This window comes from Lepidochelys kempii, chromosome 2 (genome assembly GCF_965140285.1).
Source record: "Lepidochelys kempii isolate rLepKem1 chromosome 2, rLepKem1.hap1, whole genome shotgun sequence".
Classification (NCBI taxonomy): Eukaryota; Metazoa; Chordata; order Testudines; family Cheloniidae; genus Lepidochelys; species Lepidochelys kempii.
The window spans coordinates 43,844,100-43,870,884 of record NC_136381.1 but is presented as its reverse complement, the minus strand read 5'-3'; the positions used below and the strand labels follow the sequence as shown (position 1 = coordinate 43,870,884).

The following is a 26,785-nucleotide window of genomic DNA, read 5'->3' as shown; positions in this document are numbered from 1 at the left end:
ACTCTTCGTTATCTACAGTAAGTTCATTTGTTTTGCCTATTGTGAAGAGATGCCTCCCCACCCTACCTCGTGGAGAAGAAAGGCAGGAAGACTTGACAGAGCTAAAAATTCTGCCACAGTCCGCCACTCGATCAGGTACTATAACACTGTCTCTGTACATAGCACATGTTCTGTCCAATTCAGGGTAGGCTGTGAAAACTGCAATAACTACAGAACTCATGTTGCTTTAGAAAGAAATATTATAAAGTGCTGAATTAATGGCTGTTGGGTGGATGAATGTAGTGTGGTGTGATGGGCATGCCTGCTATTAAATTGCCTGGGAGTCCATGTCTATCAAGTCACTCAAATTCATCCAGAAACCACATCAAATTAAATCTCTTTCTCCTCCCTCTCCCACCACTAACTCGCCTACATTTACACGCTCAACCACTATTGAGTCTCAGACTTTGGGCTACTGTATCTGTCAGGTTTCTCATGTTTACTTACCAATTCCTTTTCTTCCCTATCCAAGGGTTCGGTCACATAAATAGTCCCATTCTGATCAATTGTAAATGGGAACCTGGACAGCCTCTCCTTTTCCAAAAGTCCATATTTTGCACCTGGCTCATTCCAGTGCACCTAAAATTCCCAAAATGAGTTAAGACAAAGGATTAAAAGTGTGCACTGAGCTGTAACTGGATGAAATGTTTGGAATGAAAAGGAAAAGACAAATTTCCTGTTTTGCACATTACTTAATTTTAGGTCATCTAACCATTTGGCAGGCCTTGGAACTGGGACTCAGAGGCCCAGATGATGGTCCCAGCTCTGCCACTGGTCTACTGAATGACCTTGATCAAGTCACTCTCTTTGCCTCAGTTTCCTTATCTGTAAAATGTGGATAATAACATTTACCTCCTTTTAAAAGCACTTTGAGATCTAAGTGTTGAAAAGTGTTGTGTAAGAATGAGGTATATTATTATAGTATTGTAATGGCATCACACTAATTTACAGCATCTTTTTGTACCAGCCATCTTCTGTGCTTTTCCTCTTCAGCTTTAATTATCTTAGCAGTTTGGGTTCACAGATAGAAACATAGAGTGGCAAGCCAAATCTTAGGGCATGGTGGGGGCAGGAGTAGTACACATAAAATTGTCAGACTGGTCTGGCACATAGGGTATTTTGTGTGGTCTTTCTATTTAAAATTAAACACGGTAAGCTTTTTTCATAAATTCTGAGTCTTTTTCTTACATAATAAAGGAGTAGGAGGTGCTGTTCAAATATATATATAGCACCTGCTAGTCCCTGCTCTACAGAGACACTATTCATTTCTATGGGAAATTTTCATATAAATTATCCCAAAATGTAAATATCACTTTTGCTATATATGGTTCACATAGATCTTTCTTCCAGCTGCTGTCTCTCTGGACTTGATCCTATTACCATTTAAATCCATGCCACACTCCTATTATCTTCAGTGGGAATAGAGTAAGGCCCATTATTTGTCATTTTCCAAACCAACTATTCTCAAGAACAGAGTATGAATAATCTTGTAATACCCTAAGCATCAGTACATTGTGTGATCTAATGCCAAGTGAACTTCTAAGCACAAATATTTCTGGGTGTTTGCCTATTAGTTAATATTAACTGATGTCATTATGGCCATACCAGTATAATCAGCCCAGTCTTCATTTGTGCTGCAGAATATCAGAGGAGGTGGGTGATATTATAGGAAATATGTGAATCTGAAGGAGGGCAGAAAGTTGATCTTAAGTCCTTTCTCGCTATTGTGAAGGTAATGGTTGCACTGTATCTCACTAGATCTGGTTTAGGGCAAATACTTACCTCTAAAACTCCATGGACACACTGGGATCCATGCATGGTTAGTCTCCTCCCAAACTCTCACGTGGAGGGTGGGAGGCAGCCTCAGTTACCTTAAGTAGGGGTTGTAGGCTGCAGTGTGTCTGCCGGTAGAGCTGTATTGGAACTGCCAGAGAGTGTGGGGAAGCGGGAACACCAGATCCAGTTGAGAGGCACAAAATCTCTGCTAACCTTGCCCGATGCCTCCAGCTGACCTCCCAGGGACTTTAGGGGCTGAACCCTACTGTTTCCTCATGGATGGGGTGAGTGGGGGTGAGCATAACCAACCCTGCAACTGAAGAAGTTGGAGGACATTCCATAAGGGGAACTTGAGAGAGTTTTCCTCCCTGCTGGGCACCCTCCCATGAGTCTGTCTGTGAGAGAGACAATCAAGCCCTACATTTACTATTCCCGGTGGTAGTACCTAGCACTACCCATATTTTTCCCAGCTGTTGTATTCCCCATCTGTAAAAATCCTCCCTGCATTCTTTAAAAGACTAATTCTCTATTACATCAATGGTCTCTTGCTTTTGTAATTCATATTGTGCCAAACAGCCTCGGAATGAGTATCCTTTCTGTTCCTTAGAGTTTTCTGTACATCAGCAGAGTTCCCTATGCATTGCCTGCAGTTCACAGAAGATACCAAGACTAGCACTTTCTGTAAACTTGAGTAGGAAAATCCTTGTGTCACTGTGACATTGACATTGGTCTGGGTTGTACCTTAATCATCTCCTTAGCATCCATTCCATAATAAGGATATTATAGGGAAATCCACACTAACACCCTCTTCCAGTTTATGTAAAATATGACCAAGGGGCCAAATCTTGAAATCCATATTCCATTTTTACTCAGTCCTTCCTCAGCCCAAACTCCCATGGACAGCAATATCCAACACAGAAGATATACCAAAGTCTTGATAACTGGAAGAAGATCCTGCAGGTGGCAGGGAACATTTAGGGCTTGTAGATGCCCTGACATCAGTTATTTCTGTTATTTCTAGTTCCTACCTGTGTGATATAGATGGGATGAGGCTCAGTAGAGTTTTCTTTGATAGATGCATTTGGAGGTGCCTTCCAAAGGTTCTCCTTCACAGTTATTTCCACGTCAATGTTACTGGTTAAAGCGTTCTCTGACATTCCTGCCAAATCCTTCACTGTGACAACAAGGATGAACATATCCTGCTCTTGGTGATTTAATAAACGAGATCCTAGAGAACAAAACAAAGAGACATGAGAGAAACTAAGCAAAAGCTCTGTTACGGGTACCTTGTTTAGCTGCAGAGAAATCCCAACCTCTGCTTTGTATACATCCATTGAGGTATCTTGCTTTTACAACTGTTAGTCTAGGCTTCTCTTCATGAACTTAAAGATGAGTCTCTGTGTTAGAACTTGGGAAATAGGCAAAAGCGGCACTCCAAGAGAGGCAATGGGTACTAGCTAGTACAGGTAATGTTTTAGGATCTGATCAAACTCCCTTTGAAGTCAGTGGAAGTCATTCCATTGATTTCACTGGGAGTTGGATAAGACTTTTAGCCTGCTAAATTGCTTCAATTTCCAAAAAAGTTGAGAATTACTGTTTTGAGAGATACACTCTCAGAAAAAAAATTAAAAATCAAATGTGGAGTTGCATAGTTGGAGATACACCTGTTCATGACAAATTCCTAAACTAGTACTGGTTCCAGCATATTTAGATTGTAATCTCATTAAGACATGGGCTGTCTCTTTGTTCTGTGTTTGTACAGCACCTCGTACAATGGGATCCCAGGCACTACCAAAATAAAAAATAATTAATAATAGTAATAACAGCAAATGAGACTATAGTTCTGTAAATAGCTCCCATTCACTTCAGTCACAAATGCTCCATACCTCTCAGTATCAGGGCAGGCCTTTAAAAAATATGTTCCATGGGCTAACTTTATTCTGGGGATTGGTTGGAAAGGAGCTTTCTTCTTTAATCTTGATTCAAGTCCCTTCTAGACCCACTCCTTCCACAACGATCACAAGAAGAGGCTTAAATAAATAGTTAAGGAAAACCCCTCCTAAGTCATCTCTCTTCTGGGTTTCCCTGTGCTCTCTGTTTTTAGTCTATAGACTCCTCAAGTCAGGAGTAACTGTTGTTATTTTGTGTCACGTACAGCATGGAACTCGTAGTTGGTGCTTAACATACAAACAATAACAATACTAATGAGAATTTTACATACCAGTCTCACTTGTGGAGATTGCTCCAGTTACGTTGTCAATCTGAAAAAGCATTTGAATATAAGGGTTGGGGAAGTGGTGGAGAATGCTGTAACTCAGCTGTGCATTGGGAGTTGTAGGATCATCATGGTCAGTGGCATGGACATACATGAAGGGTTTGCCTGTTTGGATATAGAAGAAAAGCCAGTAAGAGAATGGAGAAAGGGCCTTGATGCTCTAATACATGCATGTGCAGCTCAGCTGAAGGGGGGATGTGCTTGCAGCTCCCGGATTCAGGGCCTCACATGTCCTGTACAAGTTAGGGTTGCACAGAGCAGCCTTTATTTACATCATTGGCATAAGTAAGGTCCCTCACCCCCTCTGACGCGCCCCTGACATGCTGCCGCTTTCCCCTTACACTAAGCTGGGGACTGGCTGATGCAGGGTGTGCCAGTGGCATCTCAGCCGGCATTCCACCTGCACAGAGTTCCTGGGGAAGGGGGGATTCTCTGACAGCTCTCTTTGGGTAGTTTAGTGCCACATTGTGGTGCTTCTGCAAATAATCCATCACAGAGTGTTTAGAGAACATGCAACACTGTTACTGCATTTAGAACTGTTACCATTAAAGAGGCTGTTCTGCACTATAGCTGGTCACAAGTTGGGATTTTGGTTTCATGGAAAAGGTTGACATAGCAAAATTTGGTTTTGTTCCAGAACAAAAAGAAATACTTTTGAAATTTCCTGCAAAATGGCAATTCAAAGAAAAAATCGTTTGGGAAAATGTAATTTGGGAAAAATTTCACATCAAAATGAAATGTCTTTTGAAATGTATTTTTTTCCATTTCTACATTTTTATTATTTGTACATTATTTAATGACATGTCAGTGGTAATAGTGCATAGTATGACATACCATAACATACCCACTCATGTCCTAATATAACAGGACATGTCTTTTTTTTTAATTAAGGGCAGATACTACTTCGTACAGATTGAAACATTTTAGTTTATTTTTGATCAAAGTGTCTCATATTTGTAACAAAACATAACAGAAGAACAGCCGTACTGGGCCAGACCAGTGGTCCATTTAGCCCTGCATCCCATCTTCTGACAGTGGCCAGGGCCAGGTGCTTCACAGGGAATAAACAGAACACGGCAATTGTTGAGTGATCCATCCCCTGTTATCCAGTCCCAGCACCTGGAAGTCAGAGGCTTAGGGACACCCGGACCATGGGGTTGCATCCTTGACCATTTTGGCTAGTAGCCATTGATGGACCCATCCTCCATGACGTTTTCTAATTCTTTCTTGAACCCTGTTATACTTTGGCCTTCACAACATTCCCTAGCAACAAGTTCCACAGGTTGGCTTTGTGCTGTGTAAAGAAGTACTTTTTTGTTTGTTTTAACCTGCTGCCTATTAATTTCATTGGGTGAACTCTGATTCTTGCAGTATGGTAAAGGGCAAATAACACTTCCTTATTTACTCTCTCCACACCATCCGTGATTTTATAGACCTCGATCATGTCCCCCCTCAGTCATCTCTTTTCTAAGCTAAACAGTCTGTCTTTTTAATTTCTCCTCATATGGAAGCTGTTCCATACCCTTTATTGTTTTTGTTGCCCTTCTCTGTACATTTTCCAATTCTAATATGTCTTCTTTCAGATGTGGCGAACAGAACTGCATGCAGTATTCAAGATGTGGGTGCACCATGAATTTATGTTGTGGATTTATGATATTTTCTGTTGTGTTATCTATCCCTTTCCTAATGGTTACTAACATTCTGTTCGCTTTTGTGACTGCCGCTGCACACTGACCAGATGTTTTCAGAGAACTGTCCACGATGACTCCAAGATCTCTTTCTTGGAGCTAATTTAGACCCCATCATTTTATATGGATAGTTGGGATTATGTTTTCCAGTGTCCATTAGTTGGCATTCATCAACATTGATTTTCACATGCCATTTTGTTGCCCAGTCACACAGTTTTGTGAGAACCCTTTGTAACACTTCACAGTCAATTTTGGACTTAACTGTGTTGAGTAATTTTGTATTATCAGCAAACTTTGTCATCTCAGTGTTTACCTCTGTTTACAAAACAGTTTGATCCTTTTCACTACAATACAAACAACAGACACTTTTGATTTTTTTCAGTCTGTTACGTAACAGGTCCCATAATTTTTTAAGAATAAAATTTTTGACTATTATATTGTCAAAATATGACATGAAAATATATGACATCATATTATGCACCATTACCACTGACATTCATTAAGTAATGTAAAAATAATTTTAAAATGAAGAACATAAAATAAAGTTCAAAATAAAAATTTCATTTTAAACTAAATTTTTAAATTTTTCCAAAGCAAAAAAAAATGTTCAAATGAAAAAATTTTGCTTTGGGAAACATTTTTCTTGCAGGAAATTTCATTGAATTTTGATATGATTTTGTGAATATTTTCAGTTCAATCAAAATGGTATTTTCCGATGGAAAACTGGTTGAACAAACATTTTCAGACATGTATAATAGACTTTTTTGTGAAAAGCGTAATGTGGAATATTAAGAGCTAGTGGCTGTAGCTCACAAAAGCTTATGCTCAAATAAATTTGTTAGCCTCTAAGGTGCCACAGGTACGCCTTTTCTTTTCAAGAACTATTGCATTCCTTTCTTGCCTGCTTGAGCCACAGATTCCTGTACTTTACTAAAAGCTCCTTTTTGGTTCCATGATCACAGTGTTAATAGCTGGTTATGTCTCTTTTTCCATTCTCTTGGCTCTTATCACTGGTTTCCATACTTTTATGACTTCTAAATTGGTTTACTGCAAAACAAAACTACTTGGAAACTACTGATGGTGCAGCCCGCTTTCTGGGCAGTGTTTTGCCACAGGAAATATAAAGCACCAATTATCTAACAGCTCTAGTGGCATCTTTTTGCCCCCTCTAGGGTGATCTATAAAGATCTAAATAATTTAGATCCCTAGTAACACCTACTTTCCGTGTGATCATGGGCATGTTTTTTAACTTCTTTTAGCTTCAGCTTCCATGAGCAGTGCACAATGGGGATAGTGATATTTACTTACTAAATAATGTTTGTAATGTGGAAAGTTCTGTGAAACATTTCAGCTGTGATAGACACAAACCACTCTGTTTACCTATGTGCTATTTGTATTATACTGTACCCAGTCATGCCTTTAGTTTGTGATATCCTTTGTGACAAGGTGCTATTCTTTGTTTAGCATTTTCAATCTACTATATTGCACAATGCTCATTAAATGGCACGGTATACATTTTAAATAGTAACAATAATAATATTAATTATTAATGATAATGGCCTTTACCTGGACAGGAATTCTCCCATACTACTGCTTTGTATTTTGACTTGTCAAACTTTGGTGGGTTGTCATTAATATCCTGAACATTGATAGTAATAGAGTAGGGACCTTTCACTTTCTCTCCCACTTCATTCAGAGCCTCCACCTAATATTGAAAAGCAAAAGAAATGGCCAGGAAAGATTTTCACTTAAGTGATTTGGAAATTTGTATCCAGCATGTTAAAGCTGAAGAGTAAAAACAGTCTGAACCTGATCATTTTCATGTGAAGATGAGACTCCATAACAGTCATGACAGCAACTGCTGAGATACACTCAATAAATCTTGGTTCCACTTCATTTCAAAGTGAGTTTCACTGGAATGGAGCATCATTAGCATATACCCTTATTATAGTTGTTTTATTTTAAGCTTCATTAGTCATGACACTGTTCATCAGATGGTTTTCATTGCACAGTATACCAACGATATAAAGTAGCCCCTGATGTTAGTGACCTGTTTCAGTAGCCGTCTGATCTCCATGGTGGAGACCAGGTAGGTCTTAGGTCTGGAAGGTGCTGGACCAGGGCAAAGTGCTCAGCACCGTTCAGGAGCGACTCCTTAATGCTTGTCTTCTTCATATAGAAATGGATGTTTTCCATACCACAATGACAAAAGCATGAGTATGTGTCTGCTTGAGTATGCTATTCTGCAAGTGGCCAGAAAAAGTAAACTGAGCCACAAGGTCAGCCTGAGGAATTAGCGACAGAACAGTGTGTTAGTAGAGCTGTCAGGGAATGGGATTTTCCTTCACATAAACATTTTTGAGATTTTGGCATTTGCGGGGGTGAGGGGGACGGGGGGAAGGGGTTCATTTTGAAAAATCTTTAAAAAAAATTGTGGAAAGGATTTTGGTAGAACCAATACAGAATGTTTTGACTTGTCAGCTGCCTGCCTGGTTTTTAAAAAAGCAAACTGAAAAAAAAAATTCCCTCCTGTGTATCAGCCTGACACCCACATTGGTCATCGACTGAATTGGAAACTTATGACCCCAGCACAGACCTTTGCCACTTGAGCTAACAGAGTAATTGATAGCAAAGTAAGTTGCCATTCTCTCTATGAGCCAGCACTGAAGAGGGATGAAACAACACTTTGCAGAGGGTTTCACAGATATTTGCTTATAGCAGAGGAATGGTGAGACTCAGGAAACTTGGGTTCCATTCCAGGCTCTGGAGGGGAGTGTGCTCTTGTGGACACAGATTCTCTTCTGACTGTTTTCCCCCAAGCTTCACCCCTTCTGCCCCATACCCTCCAACCTGTACCTATCCCGGTCTTATCTCTTCTCCAGCCCTGCTGCTTTGTCCAAGTCCCATTCTCCCTGCCTACCAGGCCCAGTCTCATTCTTCAGGCTTCTCGTCCCCGTCCAAGTCTCCTTGCCTGTCCATTCCTAATCTTCCCTCTCCATGATCTATGTGTAAGTTTCAGTCTCCCCTACCTAGTCCCAATATCCCCTCTCCCTACTCACAGTCTCCTCCCTCAACCAGTCCCAGTTCCTCCCTCCCTGTTCCTCATCTGATCTGTCTCTCCCCACATGCTTCCTCCCAGTCCCAGTGTCCCACCCCAGTCTCCTTGTCCAATCTCAGTCTCCCCCACATTCTCTCCCTGGCCCCTAGACCCAGACTCTTTTGCTCAGACAGTCCCAGTTCTCCCCTTGCACCCAGCTCCTTGTGAGATCTGTCTCCCTTTGCCCCACTTTCCCCCCACACTTGTTCCTAGTCCCAGTCTCCTTGCCCAACCAGTCACAGCCTCCCCATCCAACTTTTCCAGCCTCCCCACCCAGCTCCCAGTCCCAGTCTCTTCACCCAACCAGTCCCTCTCCCCCTAACTCCCTGTCCCAGTTTCTCTCCCCACCTCCAGTCTCTCTTATCAGACTCGTTGGCCCAATCTACTTCATTCACTCCTCCCCCACAATCCAGGTCCTCTCCCCTTTGTATTCAAATTAGACAGTATCCTCCTCCATGCTGCCTGGATACCAGCCAGGGGCTCAATGAGAGGACAAGAAAGACAGGCTCCCTGCTCTGAGTTCTGGTGCCTGGCCCCACCCTGCCCTAGAGCAGTAATTACAAGGAAATTCTAGTTTCACCCCTGTATTGCTGGCCTGGAGCATGTTCGGGCACTCTGGGAGGATGGTGCATGTGGAGTGTGGTCAGCTCTAGGAGCTGTGAGAGGCTTGAACATGGATGGAATCTTCAGCTGTTAAAATGGCAGATGTCTCTACCGAGCATGTGCAAACTGTAACTTTTCAGAGGCTTTTAACTTGTCCAAATTTGGGCAGATTTTCCCGAGGATGACCTAGGGCAAATGCTTGACACAAAGGCTTTCCCCCTGATAAATTTCAAACCCCTGCTCCAAAGCATGAGCCACTAATGCCGTTCAAAGAAAAGGACATCAGAAATGTTTAACATGGGCAAAACAATTTCTTTCCCTACCCTTGTTCTTGGAAACAGCTGAACCACACTGGCTGAAATTAAAAAACAAAAAATCAGCCCCGGGCCGACACCCAGCATGAAAAATTTCAACCCAAATGGTTAAAATTGGGCAAAGTTATAAGACACTGAAAACAGGATCTTATAATGGAAGGGTCAAGCAGCCATAGTGATAAGTGGCACTCCCAGCCCTGCTTCTAGTACAGTCATACCTGGATCATTTGTAAAAGGTTTGTCCAAGTATGAAGCATTCAGAACACATTTTCAGTGTCCCAATCCCTCTCCTCTGATGACAGTAGCCCTCCACTCTAAAAGTGGAAACAAGCACTCAAATAAACGAAAAGAACATAGCTAGCTGTCCCCATGCTGCCAGATGAGGAGAAATGTCCTGGAGTCAAACTCTCTACTGGCAATGAATTAGTTGGCAACAGAGGTTGGGAGGAAATTTCAACTGATGTGTTAATTTCAAATTTCAGCAAAAAAATAAATTAATTAATAACCCTCCCCAACCCTTTTTCAGCCTGCTCTATTTCTCATTTATTTCACCTGTAGCCTGTGGATTGCTTTGGTTTCCCTGTCTAGAGATCCGTTGAGATAGAGATAGCCTTTCTTTGACGCGATCTTGATGACGCCATCTTTTTCACCAGACAGTCTCAAACTGACAGCAGGCGGCTCCATTGTAAACTAGAGAGTAAAGAAAAAAGTCAGGGGAAGAGGTTCCTTTTCAGGAATATTTCAGAGAATTTAACTTATTTAATTCACAATTTTTTTAAATTCCTTGTCAACATTGCTCCTTGCTAGAGTGGGCAAATGATATGCAAACGCATTGGTGTTTTCCCTGTCTTAAATTAGTAGATGAATCATTGTTAACATTACTTTCCCAGCTCTAGGATGCAGTAAGGGGGAAAGCAGACATCTGTCTAAAACGGAGGCTGGTTTGAGTACAGGAATGGAAAAAACATAACACACTCATCCTCCATCTATTTGAGTATTGGCTCTGCTATTCATCTTTCACTAGAAACAAAGCTCGTGACACTTGGAGTGACTATCACTGTGGGTAAAGGGAATCTCTAAAGGAAAGGAAATCAGGTAGAATGCAGTTCACAGATTCATAGATTCCTAGGCTGAACAGACCATTGTGATAATCTAATCTGACCTGTTATATAACTAGAGCAAATCTTTTTAAAAAACAATCAATCTTAAATTCAAAATTGCCACTGATGGAGACTTCACCGCCACCCATGGTAAATTGTTCCCATGGTTAATTACCCTCACTGTCAAAAATGTAGGTGTTATTTCCAGTCTGAATTTGTCTAGTTTCAGCTTTCAGCCACTGGATCTTGTTATGCCTTTGTCTGATGGACTGAACATGAACGGCATGTAATTTCTTAAATTCATCCTCTAGGAATGCTGATTATAGCAATATACTATTTTAGAAGTATCCTCTTGGAACTTATTTGAGAGAGGCTGATGCTTTACATTTTATCAGCAGGCACTAAATTATCAGATAATAAAAGTCAAAGTTTCTATCATAACACATCTTTGGGGCTGCTGTTCTTATTGAAATCAACAGCAAAACTCTCATGGATATCAATGAGCATAGGATGGGTCTTTTGAACAAAGAGCGAACACTCAGAGTTAATGATTACCTGGTATAGTACATGAACTCCAGTTGTACCTTCTGATACAGAAAAGGTCATGTCTTGCAGAGGTCCACTGATATACAATTCATTCATACCATGGCACGCAGCCTGTGCAGGAGGGAAGTGGAGGAAGATTTGTGCTGGAAATGGCCCACCTTGATTATCATACACATTGTAAAGAGAGTGGTCACTTTGGATGGGCTATTACCAGCAGGAGAGTGAGTTTGTGGTGGGGGGGGCGCGGAGGGTGAGAAAACCTGGATTTATGCTGGAAATGGCCCAACTTGATTATCATACACATTGTAAGGAGAGTGATCACTTTAGTTAAGCTATTACCAGCAGGAGAGTGGGGTGGGAGGAGGTATTGTTTCAGGGTCTCTGTGTATATAATGTCTTCTGCAGTTTCCACAGTATGCATCCAATGAAGTGAGCTGTAGCTCACGAAAGCTTATGCTCAAATAAATTGGATAGTCTCTAAGGTGCCACAAGTACTCAATATCTTTTCTATGCTAGTTGCAATTCAACAGTAGCCCTATCATCACTGCAGTATAAAAAAAGATGCTGTTTTAAAAAAAATTTGCACTAAAATAATGTAAAGTGAACATTGCTGAGAATGGCTGGCTTTTAATCTAGATTTTTAATGTATTTTTAATGATTTCTAATGCTGGTTTTTAATGTAGATCCATTTTTTTAAATTGATGTTATTTTTTAAAATTCTATTTCAAAACAAATATTTAAATGCTGCCTTTTTCCAAAGTAAATATATTACTTAATTAAATATCACATGCTCAGCTTGCAAAAGGAACCAATTTGTGTGCACAAAAGGAATGAGGGCTAGATTGAGACCATACATCTAGTCAGAGCTGTAACTAGGCCTTTTAGCACCTGGGGTGATCAAGCATATTTGCACCCCCTAGAAGCAAAGTGGGGTGGGACATGCAGGGTCACATTGCCCACCCCTCAGATTTCTGCTTCCATTTAGCACAGAGGTTTCAAACTGTGGGGCACACCCCCCTAGGGGCACACCCCACAGTTTGAAAACGGTTGCCTCTTGCCAGGAGCCAGCGGATCAGAAGCTGATGGGAGGCACCTGGCCTGCTTGGGCCCCTGGCTCTTCATACCCTCCCTGCCCTGCTTTCTGAGCCAGCCACCTCTGTATGGGTGGGTGCTCCCCAAGCATGGCGGGCAACACAGCTCTGAGCTGTGCCCCTGACACACTCTTGCCTCTCCCCAACAGAGCCCAGCTGCTATGAGATGCTCCCCAATGGGCTTGCTCACTGCTGTGGAGCAGCAGCAGAACCAGAGACAGCAGCTGGCTCAAGAGGGCATCGCTGGCTGGCATTGGGCTCCTTCAGCATGAAGAGCCAAGGGCCCAAGTGGGCCGGGCTTCTCCCAGCAGCTTCCAATCCGCCAACTCCTGGCAGGAGGTGACAGTTTTCAAACTGTGCTAAATGGAAGGCAAAAATCTCTGAGATTTTTTGGGGGGGGGGATCAGGGTTTATGCCCCTCACTCCTCTGCTTGTCTATGTAAGGGCAAGTGACAGTCTTGCCCAAAATATGCCAGTGGGTTGAGCTGAGAGCAGAACGGGCCAGGGCCTACCAAGTTTCCAAAGGGTGGTTCTTAACTACAAACAGTGAGGAAAAATGATTTTCAAAATGATGACCAATACCCTTCACAGTGTGTGCCTGTGGATTCTGCCACCTGATTTCTGATATTCATATTCTTTATTTCTTCTTGTTCAAAACTGACTTGTCTTCATCTCACTGGCTGACAAACCTAGACTACAGCCTGTACAGCGATAGTCTTCCCTGTGTACTTCACTACTGAGAACATAATGTAAATACACTGCAGTAATTATTGTCTTTTTAATGGGATTGATGTTCATTGTAAACGTCAGTGTTCCAGCACATTTGTGGTTATGACCAAAGCTCCCTAGGAGCAGACATGCTGTTCAAAGTTTGCTTCCTGCTCTAATATGTTGCTGCGTTATTAAAAAAATTAAATAAAACCAGTTTTCTGAAGCAGCTTTTAACATATACACATTAATGTTTCAGTAAGCTCCAAAATTTATAGACCATTTTTAAAAAGTGCTTTTAATAGATTAATAATGTGCAAACATTTAGAATATCCATAGTGCAAGTCATTTCCTTACCATTACCTTTATTTTAGTTTTGCCAGGGAAAACACAGAACAACTGATCATCATAATGGTATCTGATTAAAGTAGGGACATGGTATGTGATGTCAATACAATTTCCTTAATAAAAACATAACACCATGGGAGTTGTTTATATGAAATTACACACAAAAAACTATGTTAAAAGTTACTCAAAAGTTAGGAATTGCCAGAATAAAGGTTGCCTGGCAACCACAGTTCAACTCCTTTGTGCATAGGCATTATGATAGCCTCTAATTAATTTCATGATTACATACTGTTTTTTCCACAGAATCCTGCCTCTTTCAGTGCACTGGCTGGATCTGCTTTGAGGATGAATCAAGGTTGTGCAGGGAAGGCGGCTGTTGTCTGTGGGACTCCCTGACTCATTTGTTGCAGAAGTTGGAAAGTGTGTAGTGAATGAGGCAGAGAATTAGGGTCTCATAACTAAGGCAGTCGAATGCCACTCGTGAAAGCTGGAGTCTAGCCCTGCCTCTGCCACACAATTCCAGTGTGAGGCTAAACAAGTCACTTAAACCAAACTTTTCACTTGGGTAGTCACTAATTGCATGTTCATCATTTTCTGGGTGCCCAACTTGAGACTCTGGGGCCTGACTTTCAGAGGTGCTGAGCACTCACAGTTGCAACTGAAGTCATTGGGAGCTGTGTTTTGATCATATTAAGTACTACGTAATGCTAAGTACTCTGAAAAAATAAGTCCTAAGTATCTCAAATTGGACACCCAAAATTAGTGGAGACTTTGACCTTAATCTTTCTATGCCTCAACTCTTCATCTGTAAAACCACCACACCTCACAGGGGAGTTGTGAAAAGCATCAGTGCCACAGAAAAGCCCATGAGAAAATTAATAATTCTGTCTTCAGGGCAGAGTTTGAACACTGAGGATAAATCAAAATATTGAATAGCTGTTCATTAAGTGGGCACTGGCCAACCTATGCATTGAATGAGGCAGGAAAATAGTATGTGATTGTGTAATTAAAGATTGCATCATAATGCTACTGGAATAAAATCACTTTTATTCCAGACCAGTGTGTCCACATATGGAATTATACCAGCATATCTATAGTGGTATAATTATACTGCTGTGTACTGCTGGTCATTTTCCCTGTGGCGATAAGCCTGGTGAGTGAATTTTGTCTGTTGGATGCCTTCCACCATAAATAAGATCCAGTCCTTTGTGGAGAAATTCACAACAGAAATCCAGAATCACAGGGCTAGAGCCACAAAGGGATTTAGGTGCCTAACTACTGTGGTAGGTGCCTATGTCCAAAATTTAGATCCTCAAAACCCTCGCTCAGCTGCCACCTAAGCATGTAAGCACCTAAAGTAAGCACCCAAATGTCTGCCATAATGCCCCCCCCACACACATCTGGAATCTGTCAGTGAGCCTGCACACAGCCCCCTGAATAAATCCTGACACCTATCTCATACCTCATCCCAGGCAGGATCCTCAGACTAGGTGTTCCCTGCCTATCTTGCCTGCAGGGCTCAATCCCATAGGCATTCTCAGTTTCCTATCCCGCTCTGCATGATTTGCTCCCACATCTCCCAGGAAAGTACCCTAAACACTGAGCTATGGAATATTCTGGGGTGGGGCTCTTTCTCTCAACCTCTCCCCTTGAAACTCTTCCACTTTGTATAAATAATTAAAACAAGGACTTGAGTCTCCTGCCTCCTACATGAGTACCCCAACCCCTAGGCTATAACACTGGTGTCATGCTCTCTGGCCCACTGAATATTTAATTATTTATACAAAGTGGACCAATACTGAGCTTAAGTTCTCTTCATGGATCTAGCCCCTGGGGATTATGCAGCAAAGTGCAGCTGTATTCAAAGTATTCAAGACAAGTGTATTCAAAGTACATGCTTCCATACTTACTTTTCAGGGAAAGACTTTATACAGGCTATGACAGAGGACTCACTACAATTTACCATGAAATGCTATTGTGCTGTGTTTCAGGTGAAGTTCAGCTTACAGTGGCTCCTGCTGAGGCAGAATGATGACCATGGAGCTGCCACCTTTACTTACATAGTGTTTGTGCCCTACTGTGCAAGTAGGCTCAGGGAGTTCAGAAGGGCTACTCGAGATCCCTCTCAACAAAAGCAAAGGAGGCAGAATCCAGCCTGATAGATTGTAAACTGTTTTTTTTTATTGTTGTTGGCCATTGGTTTTGGAGGGATTTTACTTTATCATGTTTTATGGATGATGTGCCTATTCTGAAGGAACAAGGCTAATACTGTGCAGTCTAACTGTAGGGTTCAAAGTTTAGCTCTTGTATCAAACAACAGCTATCTCATCCTGTCAATTAAAACTGCTTTATGTGAGCTATAAACATTTCCTAATGCATGAGTATGTTGTGAATCATTATTCATGAACCAACAAGGAAGAACTGTTTACCTCTTTGGTCTAGTTTCTGTTTGGCAGTTGCTACAGTCCTGTACAAACTAACTATAACCATTGCAGTACAATTTCAGGAATTCTATAGGTGCACCCATTGGCAATAAAAATGTGAAGTACAATAAGGAACATAGGGTGAGTCTTGCAATCCTATGTTCACACAAGTAGTCTACTGAGGACAACAGGATTTATGAGAGTAACGGTTATACCAGTCTCCATATTGTGGGGGGAGGCATTGTTTTATTATAGGTTTAGATATGACTTTTTTATACTTTATGTTAGTTACAAATGCAGCTTAGAGCCCCAATCCTTCAGCCTATACATATATCAGTAATTTCATTTACTTCAATGGGCCTGCTCCCATAAATGGGGATTACTCATATGTGTAAAGGTTGAAGGTTTAGGCCATAGATAAGCCACTGCAAATTGATTTAAGTGGAGAAATGAAGTTAAGTAAAATAAATAATAGGTATGATTTAAATGATATAGCACTGTATGTCCTAGGAAAATGCATTTATATAACGGTACAAGTGTAAATTATAATACAGAGCATAGCACTAAACTAGTGTAAAAAGTCATCACTGTTTGATGATGTAGGGTGGAATCATTTTCAAATCTTTATTAATGTGAGGTTCAGCTACAGCAAAGAGAAATACGACACCATGTCTTAATCGTTCTTCCTTAGCAGATTCAGTTACTATAGGAGAAGTATAAGAAGATCTTTTTATTTAAAGCTTGTCAGCAAACTGTTTTTTAAATGACTGACATTAATTGTAATCTTTCAAATAAGAACATGAATGTCCAGGATTTTTGTCCACTGTCCATATTATAAAAATTCTATATAAAATATGTTGCCCATCGTACTTGTATACTGAAATGCCATTTATGAAAGATAGTTTAAGGGCCTGGATACATCTGTTGATATTCATGGGTTTTTACCAACTAAACAAAGGAAAAAGCAATCACTCACCAGGTGAAATACCAGGAGATAGAGTAGATGAAGTCCACAGAGCTTAAACATCTTGATTTCTTTTATTTTGGCTCCTGTGAATGATTACATAATAGTTTACAATCCATTTATCTTAGTCCATCAGAATTCTCATTCCATTTATTTATAAATAAAGGTTTAAGCCAAACTTTTAAAACCTGGGTGCCAAAAGTCAAGCTCCCAAATCCATATATAGGCACCTAAATTAATGCTAAATTAAAGCCTCCCGAATTTCAAAACAACTGAGCACTCATAACTCTCAATGACAGCCGGGGCAGTTCAGCGCTCTTACATTTAAGGTCACTATTCAGGAGCCCATCACAAGGAACCCAGCTTTGAAAACTGTGGGCTCAGTTGTGTGTATCACTTCCTGTCGTAAATCTAAGGGACTGATGGAAATGAAATTCTCTTCTCCTTGGGTTAGAACACTTCCACTTAAAGAACTAGGCCAATTCTGTAAAGCAGTGCTGATGCACAGTGAAAGTTAATGTTGCAAAAAGTCATGGTAGCCTCTCCATTGATAATTCATATTGCAGTCGTGAGCATTCAGCACCTCTGCATCTTGGCTCTCCCCCATTCCCCAGTACACAACCTTAAGCTACCAAGCCCCAACCACAGGGAAGGAAGAACATATTGTGGAGGCAGAGCCCTCTTTAGATTTCCTGCTTTTAGGGCTTTTCCATCCCATTTAATTCTTCTGTTTTCTCCTCTACAATTCACAGGAGAAGGCAGTTAGCCTGGAACGGCGAACTGCAGACAGTGGGAGCTGTGATCGACCGAACCTGCGGACACTGCAGGTAAACAAACCGTCCCGGCCTGCCAGCGGCTTTCCCTGACAGGCCGCATGCCAAATGTTGCCGATCCCTGATTTAAACCTATCCCAGCTTGACTGAGAAGTACAGTAATATGACGGATACATTGGTTTGGTAAGTTATAGTTTGGGAAAGGCCTATTTTTCCTCCAAATTTAATATAATTCCTTATCAAAAATATTTATAAAACAGGTCACTGTACCAGTTGATAAAACCTAGAACAGAGATTTGATCAGTGCTTATTTCTTCATCATAACCTTGCACACTGTGAGGTGGGACCAGTATTTCTCAGGTGGCTAGAGGCTCTTACCAGATCTCTTACACTCTGGCATTCCCAGGAGTCAGAAGCCCCTGAAATGCACAATTCCCTATCATCCAGGAAACCTCAGAAATCATGAGTCCAACTGATCCAACTCACCTGTTCCAGTATAGAATGCAAAACCTGCTGAGACTTAGAGAAGGGTTTTAGCTAACATACAAGAACAGTTTAGGGGTAAGCACAAGGAGCAATACCTACCTAAGCTCTTTCTAATACACACACACAAAAATGGAGAGTTTGACAGCTGAGATCCAGGCTGAGGGTTGAACTAGTTCATTTCACCCACTTCTCTTTTCCTAACCAGTTTATATATCCCTAATGATCTTTTTTATGGATCCTCTGTCTAAAAACACTTAAAAATGAAATATATATGACTCTAGGGTATCCAGTATGCAAATATACAAGCAGCTTTTGGTAATAAACGCTCTGTGAGTATAGTACATATTTCCAGATGAAGAGTTAAAAGTATCTGATTACATGAAAAGTTTTTAAAAGAACATATTTGAAATGCCTGCTTTGTATTTTTTGTTTTAGAGATTCAAGTTTTAAAGTATAAACCACTTTGCCTTGAAGGAGAAAATTGATCTGCATCAGATACAAACCGATTCTAACAGTAGCAATACAGCCATCCATTTTCCAAGACAAGAAAAAGTGCAGGCCATCAAGTTGCTGACATCACCAAAAACCCAACTCCCTTGCTTCGGCACTTAAAAATCTTCCAAATAAATGTTAGTTAGATCACCCCTTACCTTTAGTATGAAAATGTTGTTTCTTTCTAAAATATATTTCCTTCTTTGAGCCTTTGGAATCACCTGCTGCAGTTAATGATGTCTCTCTGTGTATCTATGCGCAGTTTATGGTTTTTCAGATTCTCCCTGCAGGTTGGCTCAAACATTAACTACTTTTATTACTATTGATCCATAATGACTAGGTGTGGCATGAAATGGCAGCTATGACAGGAAGTAGGATATCCATGAAATAACCTACTCCTCTTTAAGCATTTTTATTTAACTTCGGATTTTCAAACTGAATTCTGCTTTTGAATAAGAGTGCAAGGAGCTACGGGTAACTAGTTAGGAATGATATAGATAAGAATGATTTCTCCTCTCAGCCTCTATCTGTAAGAGAGGAATTGGAAAGGAATGTACAAAGGGCACTGTCCTTCTGGGGAGATACTCTCTCTGTCACTTTGTGAGTAACAGTGATGACTCAAGGTCAAAAGACAAGAACTTGGACATGAAGGTGACCTGTCTTTGTGACTGTTGATCAAATCCGAGAGAAGAGAGTCTGTTCACTAGTAAAAGTGCACCCGACTGGGACTTTGGATTATTTGGGTTCAAATCCTAGCTCTGGCACAGATTTCCATGGGCTTGACTTTGGGCAAGTCATTTAATTCCATCTGGAATTGTTGATAATATTTCCTTCATCCCGCCTTTTGCCTTTCATGTCTGTGTAGATTGTAAATGCTTCAAATCAAGGAATATCTTTTACTTTTTGTATGTACAACGGTTAGTACAATGACGTGTTGAGTTCAGTTGGGGCCTCTAGTTGTTACTGCAATACAAATAATAAATCAAATAATAGTGAAACTCTATTCAGGAGGAACAGCAGTTTTTAAAACTCTACCATGTGGTGTTCTGTCTTCTTTTTAGTCTAATTTCTTAATTTGCTTTTTATTTCATATATTTTGAGTCCACAGTAAGTTTACTTTCTTGTCCAATATTTTGAAGCAAATATGCAGATGTTAATGGTTATCCAGATTTTAACTTCCATTTTAGCTTTCCTAAATATCCTATCACACTCTTATTTGTTGCTTTATTATTTCTGTAATATCTGAAGCATTTCCTGAGTTCCTACTCTATATTTTCAAAAAACAAATTTCAAATCAATTGCAACTTTATGATGTACAGTGCTATAAAAGGTTAGCTTTTTGTTTAGACTCCAGATCACAATCTCAACCTGAAATAAATATTTTAATATTTATTTCTGAAGGAAGAGAGTTTTGATTTATTATAGATTTTAACATGCTTTCCAGCACAAAGTGTACAGTGTCATGTACCCATAGACTCACAAAGGATGCTGATCCCCTCAAAAGCTGCACCTTATGAGCAAATTATCTTTAGAGCACAATACAAAACCAACTCCTTCCTTTATCTATTAGATCTCTCTTCAAACTACTTAGAAGTAGTATAATATATATATTATATGAGTGAGACAAATCCATTCCTGGTGTAAATAGCTTGAAGTCAAGTGTCTTACACAAAGTTTGAGTCTTTTTTATTGCAGTCACAGGTGAATAAAACAGTAAAGCTATTTTCAATATGATGCATTATATTTCAAAACAGTAAAGTCTCACTGACTATAACAATCAGGTGCACATAAACAAAAGACTGAGTGTCAAAATTAATTCTCTTTTACGATGATATAAATTCAGAATAACTCTTGAATTAAATTAAATTACACTGGTGTGAGAGTCAGCTTTGGCCCTAGAACTCTAAGATGCCTATTATCAGGAGCTACAAGATGATGCTATTCCAGAGACTTAAGTTGCAAGTTCTGTTTAACTGAATGCATATCCAGTGAAAGCTTAGAAAAATGTTCATTGTTGATTGTAATGTACTTTTTAGACGTCATGGCATATTGCCAGCAAAGTCTGTTCACCCCTTTGTCTTTCCCTGACCGGAGTAATTTCTTGGGTGCAAAGCTACTGCCTCCTGGTTGTACCCACACAAAAAAAAAAATGTCATGATGTCAAAAACATTACGAAGTCCAGAAGCACTTAAGGCTTTTCAGCAGTCATAACATGGTGCTACAGATTAAATTGAAACAAGGAGAAACTCGGTAGGGAGGGTGGTTTCTTGATCCAGCTGTTTCTTTCAACAAATGTGATGAAAAAAAGCCAAGTGTTTAGGTATTTATTATGTGATTCATTGTTAAGTGAGTCAGTTTTTCCAGAGATAGCACTTCCCACATCTTTGCTCATATCCTCCTCACCCTATCCATTTTTCACCTTTGACGTTCCTCCCACTCCTCTACTTCTCTTTTGCTTTTCCATTTTCTTTTATAGTTTTACTACTCTCCTCAGTTAAACTGATATCATTGTTGTACATCCTCCTCTTGCACAATTGGATGGACCTCTGTACCCACAGCATCTTTTCTTCTCTGCTTATACTGAGATTATTGTTGCTTTTCAAAATGTGTTGTGGAGCACATTTCTTTTATAGTAGCCTCATTATGATGTGCAGTGAGCCGGCACCAAAGAAGGAGGTGATAGACTTTAGTTGTTCTTATTATCCATGTAGGTTGTCATGTAATGGAGCCAAATAATTCTTTTGGAATAAATAGTGCATGTTCCAGTGACTACTGTTATTTACACTATTTATTGTAAGAGCGCCAAAGGAGATTAAAAGCTTGTGTTTCGGATTGAAGTTGCACAGAACGGCAGCACTGTGCATTAGAGAAATTCATTTTCTTGAAACATTCATGTGACCTCTGTCTAATTCTAGTCTGCACTTGGAGTGAAGTATGCATATCAGTTATGAATTGTGTAGTTCCAAGTTTATTACCAGCTCATATTTCCAAACCATGATATATATTTTTTGTTCCTATATGCTGGAGAGGCAACATTTTGCAGCTACTAGGCATTTTTCATAAATGAAAAGATGTCTCCAAATGTAGTGAGATTCAAGACATATCATGAAATATAATATAGCATCAGAACAAAAAAAGGGGGAAGCTCCTGCTCCCAGTTACACTAGATTAATCCTGTTTAGAAAGCAGAGATATTATATTGGGACCGGTTTCAGAGTGGTAGCCATGTTAGTCTGTATCAGCAAAAACAACGAGGAGTCTTTGTGGCACCTTAGAGACTAACAAATGTATTGGGCATGAGACTAAGACACTTGGTAAGGCAACTCACATCTTTTCATGTATTTATACCTGCTCCTGTATTTTCCACTCCATGCATTTGATGAAGTGGGTTCTAGCCCACGAAAGCTTATGCCCAGATAAATCTGTTAGTCTCTAAGGTGCCACAAAGACTCCTCATTGTTTTTATATTATGACCAGAAATGATCTAGTGAACTGAGACTGGCATTCATTTATATTTATTTGACTATAATAATGTACACCACTGAAAATGCAAGGGCAGCTGGCCTTTAGGATCCAGGACATCCAGAGCTTGTGAGCAGTCCTTGATTTGGGTGACCTAAATGCCTAGGTGACCCTCTCCTCCTTTTCCTCATCAAAATAGCCCTCAAAATGCAAACTAATCTTTAGGGTTGAAATTTTGCCACTGCAAATTTTCCTAAAGATCATGGGATATGCATAGCTCCACTAGTTGCCCAGGTCTGGACTTCGGGACCCATGAGACCTAAAGCCACAGGGTCTTTTGATTTACATAGGGAACTCAAAATAGCCCATCTTTTTAGGAAGGAGAGGTTTGAGGCCAAATTAGAGGTTAAAGGCATCCCAAGCTCCTTTCCCACCTCGCTGCTTGCAGTTGAGATGTTCCTCTGTTGAGCAACCCCTGTAACCTCTAGCCACAAGATCTAAAATGTAATGGTATAAGAGACAGCCTGGACTAGCAGACTAAGCATGGGTCGTAGAGCAAGGGAGTCCTCTATGCTAATCCCAGTTCATTAAGATTAGGGTTGCCCCCAAAGAAGCATTTATCTGACCCTCCCCAAAATCCTAGTCCTGTTACCATGCGTAGCAGAATGATCACAGTAGACAGGGGTTAATTACCTTTGGGTGGAACCTGTAATATTGTTACCCACTATAAACATCAAAGCCTGGCTCTGAGAGTGACAGCAATGGGTCAATCCAAAACTCTGATGGGTTCATCTCAATTGCATTCTGGTTAGTCTTCTAAAATGGCTTGATTTATTTTCATCATACTGGTATAAATCTACTAAACTATACTAAGAATTAAATATGGGAACAGAGCTTCCATCACCTTTACAAGAGACCAGTTTGAGCCACTGGGTTAGCTTCAAAAAAATCACAAGATTCCCCCCCATCAAATCTGATTGTCAGGGGTCCCCCTGAGATGGGGGCCCTGTGTAGGTGCACTGAGTGCACATTGATTCATCCCTGCCTGAGGGGTGTATACCTACAGGAATTCTGAACTGCAATGAAGGTATTGAAAACGTAAATGGCCAACTCATCGCTTATTTCAGTGAGTGTTCCATTAAGAATAATGGACATAAATTCATTTCCGTCGGAAAAATATCTGCTTATCAATCCTGTTGCTTCTAATCTAAGTGGAAATGTGTGCTCTGGGTGCAGCTGTGCATATCATCTGAAACGTTATGCTCTTTAGCAGGGTTACTATATGTGGACTTGAGCCCTATTGGGTACTGGCAGTATGCTTTAAAGAACATAACAGTAAATGGTATTTAAACCATAAAAAACAAATCAATAATTGGATAAATTCTCAGCCGGAATTTTATCTATTGTAAGAGAATTTCTATACAGTATAGGCCTAGCCTAACTCAAATAATCTATTTCTGTGATCAAGGCCTATTCCCGAGGTATGCATTTACAGGGTGAGGCCCTTATGCTAATGATTTTCTTTTCTATTTATGTGCACATTTATGCTTGCAGTTATTTAAAGTGGACATCATTTAATGTAGCATTTGCAATATTTCCCATACTTACAGGAAAATGCCACAAATGCCACAATAATTTTAACTACCGTCTGGTAAATACCCAGTTTTTTGTGGCTGACTGTATCCCTGCTATTGAGTGAGATCCTGTGGGACTACCCATGTGAGTAAAGATCTGTGTTATTGGGCTAGCTATACCAGGATATATTTTATATTCACTTTCTCTGGATTTTCAAAGATTAGTAATGCAGCTATTTTAGTTCATTCTCTGCCTCCAGTTTTACTCAGATGGAAGTCATAAGTACAAACACTCTGGCTGATGAAAATTAATGTAACCTCCACATCTTTAGCATATTGTACTTTGTGATCATTGTATTTAGAGCTGGCCAGATAATGGAAATACCTTCCTGTGAAATATGTTGTGGTTTTGAAAAATGTTTCATCCCAAATCAAGATTAAAAAGTAAAAACAATTTTTTTTTTTGTGGGAAGGGATTTCAAGAAAAAAAATTAGTTTCCTGGCTGCCCACAAGAAAGGGTCTTGTCAATTTCACTTTCTGCTCTGCCTCCCCACCATCTCCAGCAGCCAGTGAAGCAGAGAGCCCAGCTGCTCATTCTCCTCACAAGCCCCCCATCGGAGAGGCAGAGAACTGAAGTGGTCTGTCTCTTTGGCCTTGAAGCTGGGGGCGAAGCATTGAAGCAGAGTCAGGGCACTCAGCCTCATCAGGCCTCCTAGAAGTCTGTTGTCAATTTCACATTCTGTCAGCAGGTGAAAGCCTTCTAGTCCAGCAGCTTGGGAGCCGCCATTCCGATTTTCCCATTGGACACTTTTGACTTTGCAGAAAAGGGCATTTTCTGCTGGGAAAATTATTGTGACACAAAATGCTGAACCAGCTCTAGTCATAGTCTATTACTTTGTAAGGCAAATAGGCAGTAATTTAAGACACAGTATGCATTTGTCAACTAATATACACTCACATCTTCATTGCTTCTCAAGCCTTAATACAGCCATGTGGCTAAATTCTGCTTGAATGCAGCAGTGCACTTCAAGGAGATTACACCAGTGTAACAGACAGCAGGTTTTGTCAGCCTTCTGGGTATGAATATAGACACTAGAGCAGCGGTTTTCAAACTTTTTTCTGGCAACCCAGTTGAAGAAAATTGTTGATGCCCACGACCCAACGGAGCTGGGGATGAGGAGTTCAGGGTGTGGGAGGGGGTCTGCGTTGGAGCAGGGGGTTAGGGTATGGGAGGGGGTCAGGGCTGTGGGCTGGGAGTGCAGGCTCTGGGGTAGGGCCAGGGATGAGGGACTTGGGGTGCAGGAAGGGGCTCTGGGTTTGGGAGGGCTCAGGGCTGGAGCAGGGGATTGGAGCATGGGGTTGAGACACAGGACGGGGTCAGGGCTCTGGGCTGGGTGTGTAGGCTCTGGGGTGGGGCTGAGGATAAGGGGTTTGGGGTACGGGAAGGGACTCCAGACTTGAGGGGGCTCAGGGCTGGGGCAGGGGATTGGGGCACAGGGTTGGGATGCGGGCTTACCTCAGGTAGCTCCCAGTCAGCAGGGGTGCTAAGGCAGGCTTCCTGCCTGTCCTGGCACTGTGGACCATGCTGCTCCCCAGAAGCAGCCAGCTGCAGGTCTGGCTCCTAGGTGGAGACGCAGAAGCGGTTCCGTGGAGCTCTTGCCTGCAGGCACCACCCCCCCGCCCGCTCCCATTGGCCAGGAACTGTGGAGCCAGTGCTCAAGGTGGAGGCGGGGTGGGAACTGGGAACAGCCTAGGAACTGGACCTGCTGCTGCCACTTCTGGGGCGCAGCACGGTCCGCAGTGCCAGGACAGGCAGGAAGCCTGCTTTAGCACCCACACCACGCAGCTGACCGAGAGCCGCCCGAGGTAACCCCGCAATGGGAAGAAACTGGATCAGAGCATTCCTTGGCCATCCTGTTGTGCAATGAGTCAATGCCCACCACTTCTTTCGCTGAGCTAGTCCCAGCAGGGGGGAACTTGCAGATATTCTGTGCTAGCAAAACCTTGCCTAGTGGACTTTCCACTGCGGGGGAGGGGAGGTTACAGTGCAGAGGGGGATCAGGCACACTTTATTAGTACATCTATAAAAACAAAGAACAGCAGCTGTAGCCTATAGGACTAACCTGCTTGCTTGCATATATATATATATATTTTCTTATAGTTTAAGTATTTGATGTATTGTAACAGGTTTATAAATTTATATTAAAGTAAGTTTGGCTGTAATGCAAGAGACCTACAGGCCATATCCTGTATGTTAAGCTAAGGCAAAGTTAGCAGATCTATATTAAGACCTTTTACTCACAAAGCAAAGTTGACCTATATCTTGTTACCTAAATAGCTAAGTACCCACGCCTGTGTCTATGACCTTTTATCTAGACCAATAGACAATGGAGAACAGCACAGGGGGTTTTTCAGTGTTGTACCCACAGATTTAACAGGTACGCCACAAGGAAACTTATGTGCGTATATACCTGTCATCAATATGCATATACATACTAGCCTATGGAGTAAGCATACCCTAACATTTTGTGGGTGAGGAATGAAATTTGGGTATAGGAGGAAGGATTTCCGGCACTTGCTCTATAAAAGAGGTAACCCACCTCACTAGAGTACTCCATTTCTATTCTTACTTATTCTACTTCTACTCTATCGATTCTATCTATTTATGATGACTGCTACTATTAGTAGGCTATACTTGTTCTTCTTAAACTTTAAGTTTCAAGGGAACTAGGCTAGGCTTGGTTTCCCTAAGTTTTATTCTTTGTTTGTTTATTAGGTTTTGATTTTAAGTTTAAGTTTGTCAAGTAAACCCTAGTCAGCTTTGATAGCTCTTAGCATTTTCTAAGCACTGCATCCCTCACTCAAGAATTGAGAAACCTGAACTGCAAGGCTGGTCTTGTGTCTCTTACCACCAGGTTATCAAGGAAGGGTGTATTAACCAAAGCTTTGTTGCATATAATACTATATTATCATATGTATCTTTTGAATATCAGTAATACAATTGTAACTTTGTAACTCTGGTATT

General features: G+C 41.0%; 1 protein-coding gene across 1 annotated transcript in view; it reads right to left on the bottom strand.

Annotated features, from left to right (window-relative positions):
- Positions 1-26,785, bottom strand: part of CDH17 (cadherin 17) — a 61,360-nt gene that overhangs the window by 22,328 nt on the left and 12,247 nt on the right. Inside the window, exons 2-7 of the mRNA XM_073329319.1 lie at positions 11,448-11,549; positions 10,345-10,482; positions 7,345-7,483; positions 4,037-4,195; positions 2,844-3,043; positions 487-618 (exon numbers count right to left, since the gene is read on the bottom strand). Of these exons, the coding sequence (XP_073185420.1) occupies positions 487-618; positions 2,844-3,043; positions 4,037-4,195; positions 7,345-7,483; positions 10,345-10,482; positions 11,448-11,549 (870 nt within the window). The remainder of the gene's footprint in view (positions 1-486; positions 619-2,843; positions 3,044-4,036; positions 4,196-7,344; positions 7,484-10,344; positions 10,483-11,447; positions 11,550-26,785) is intronic.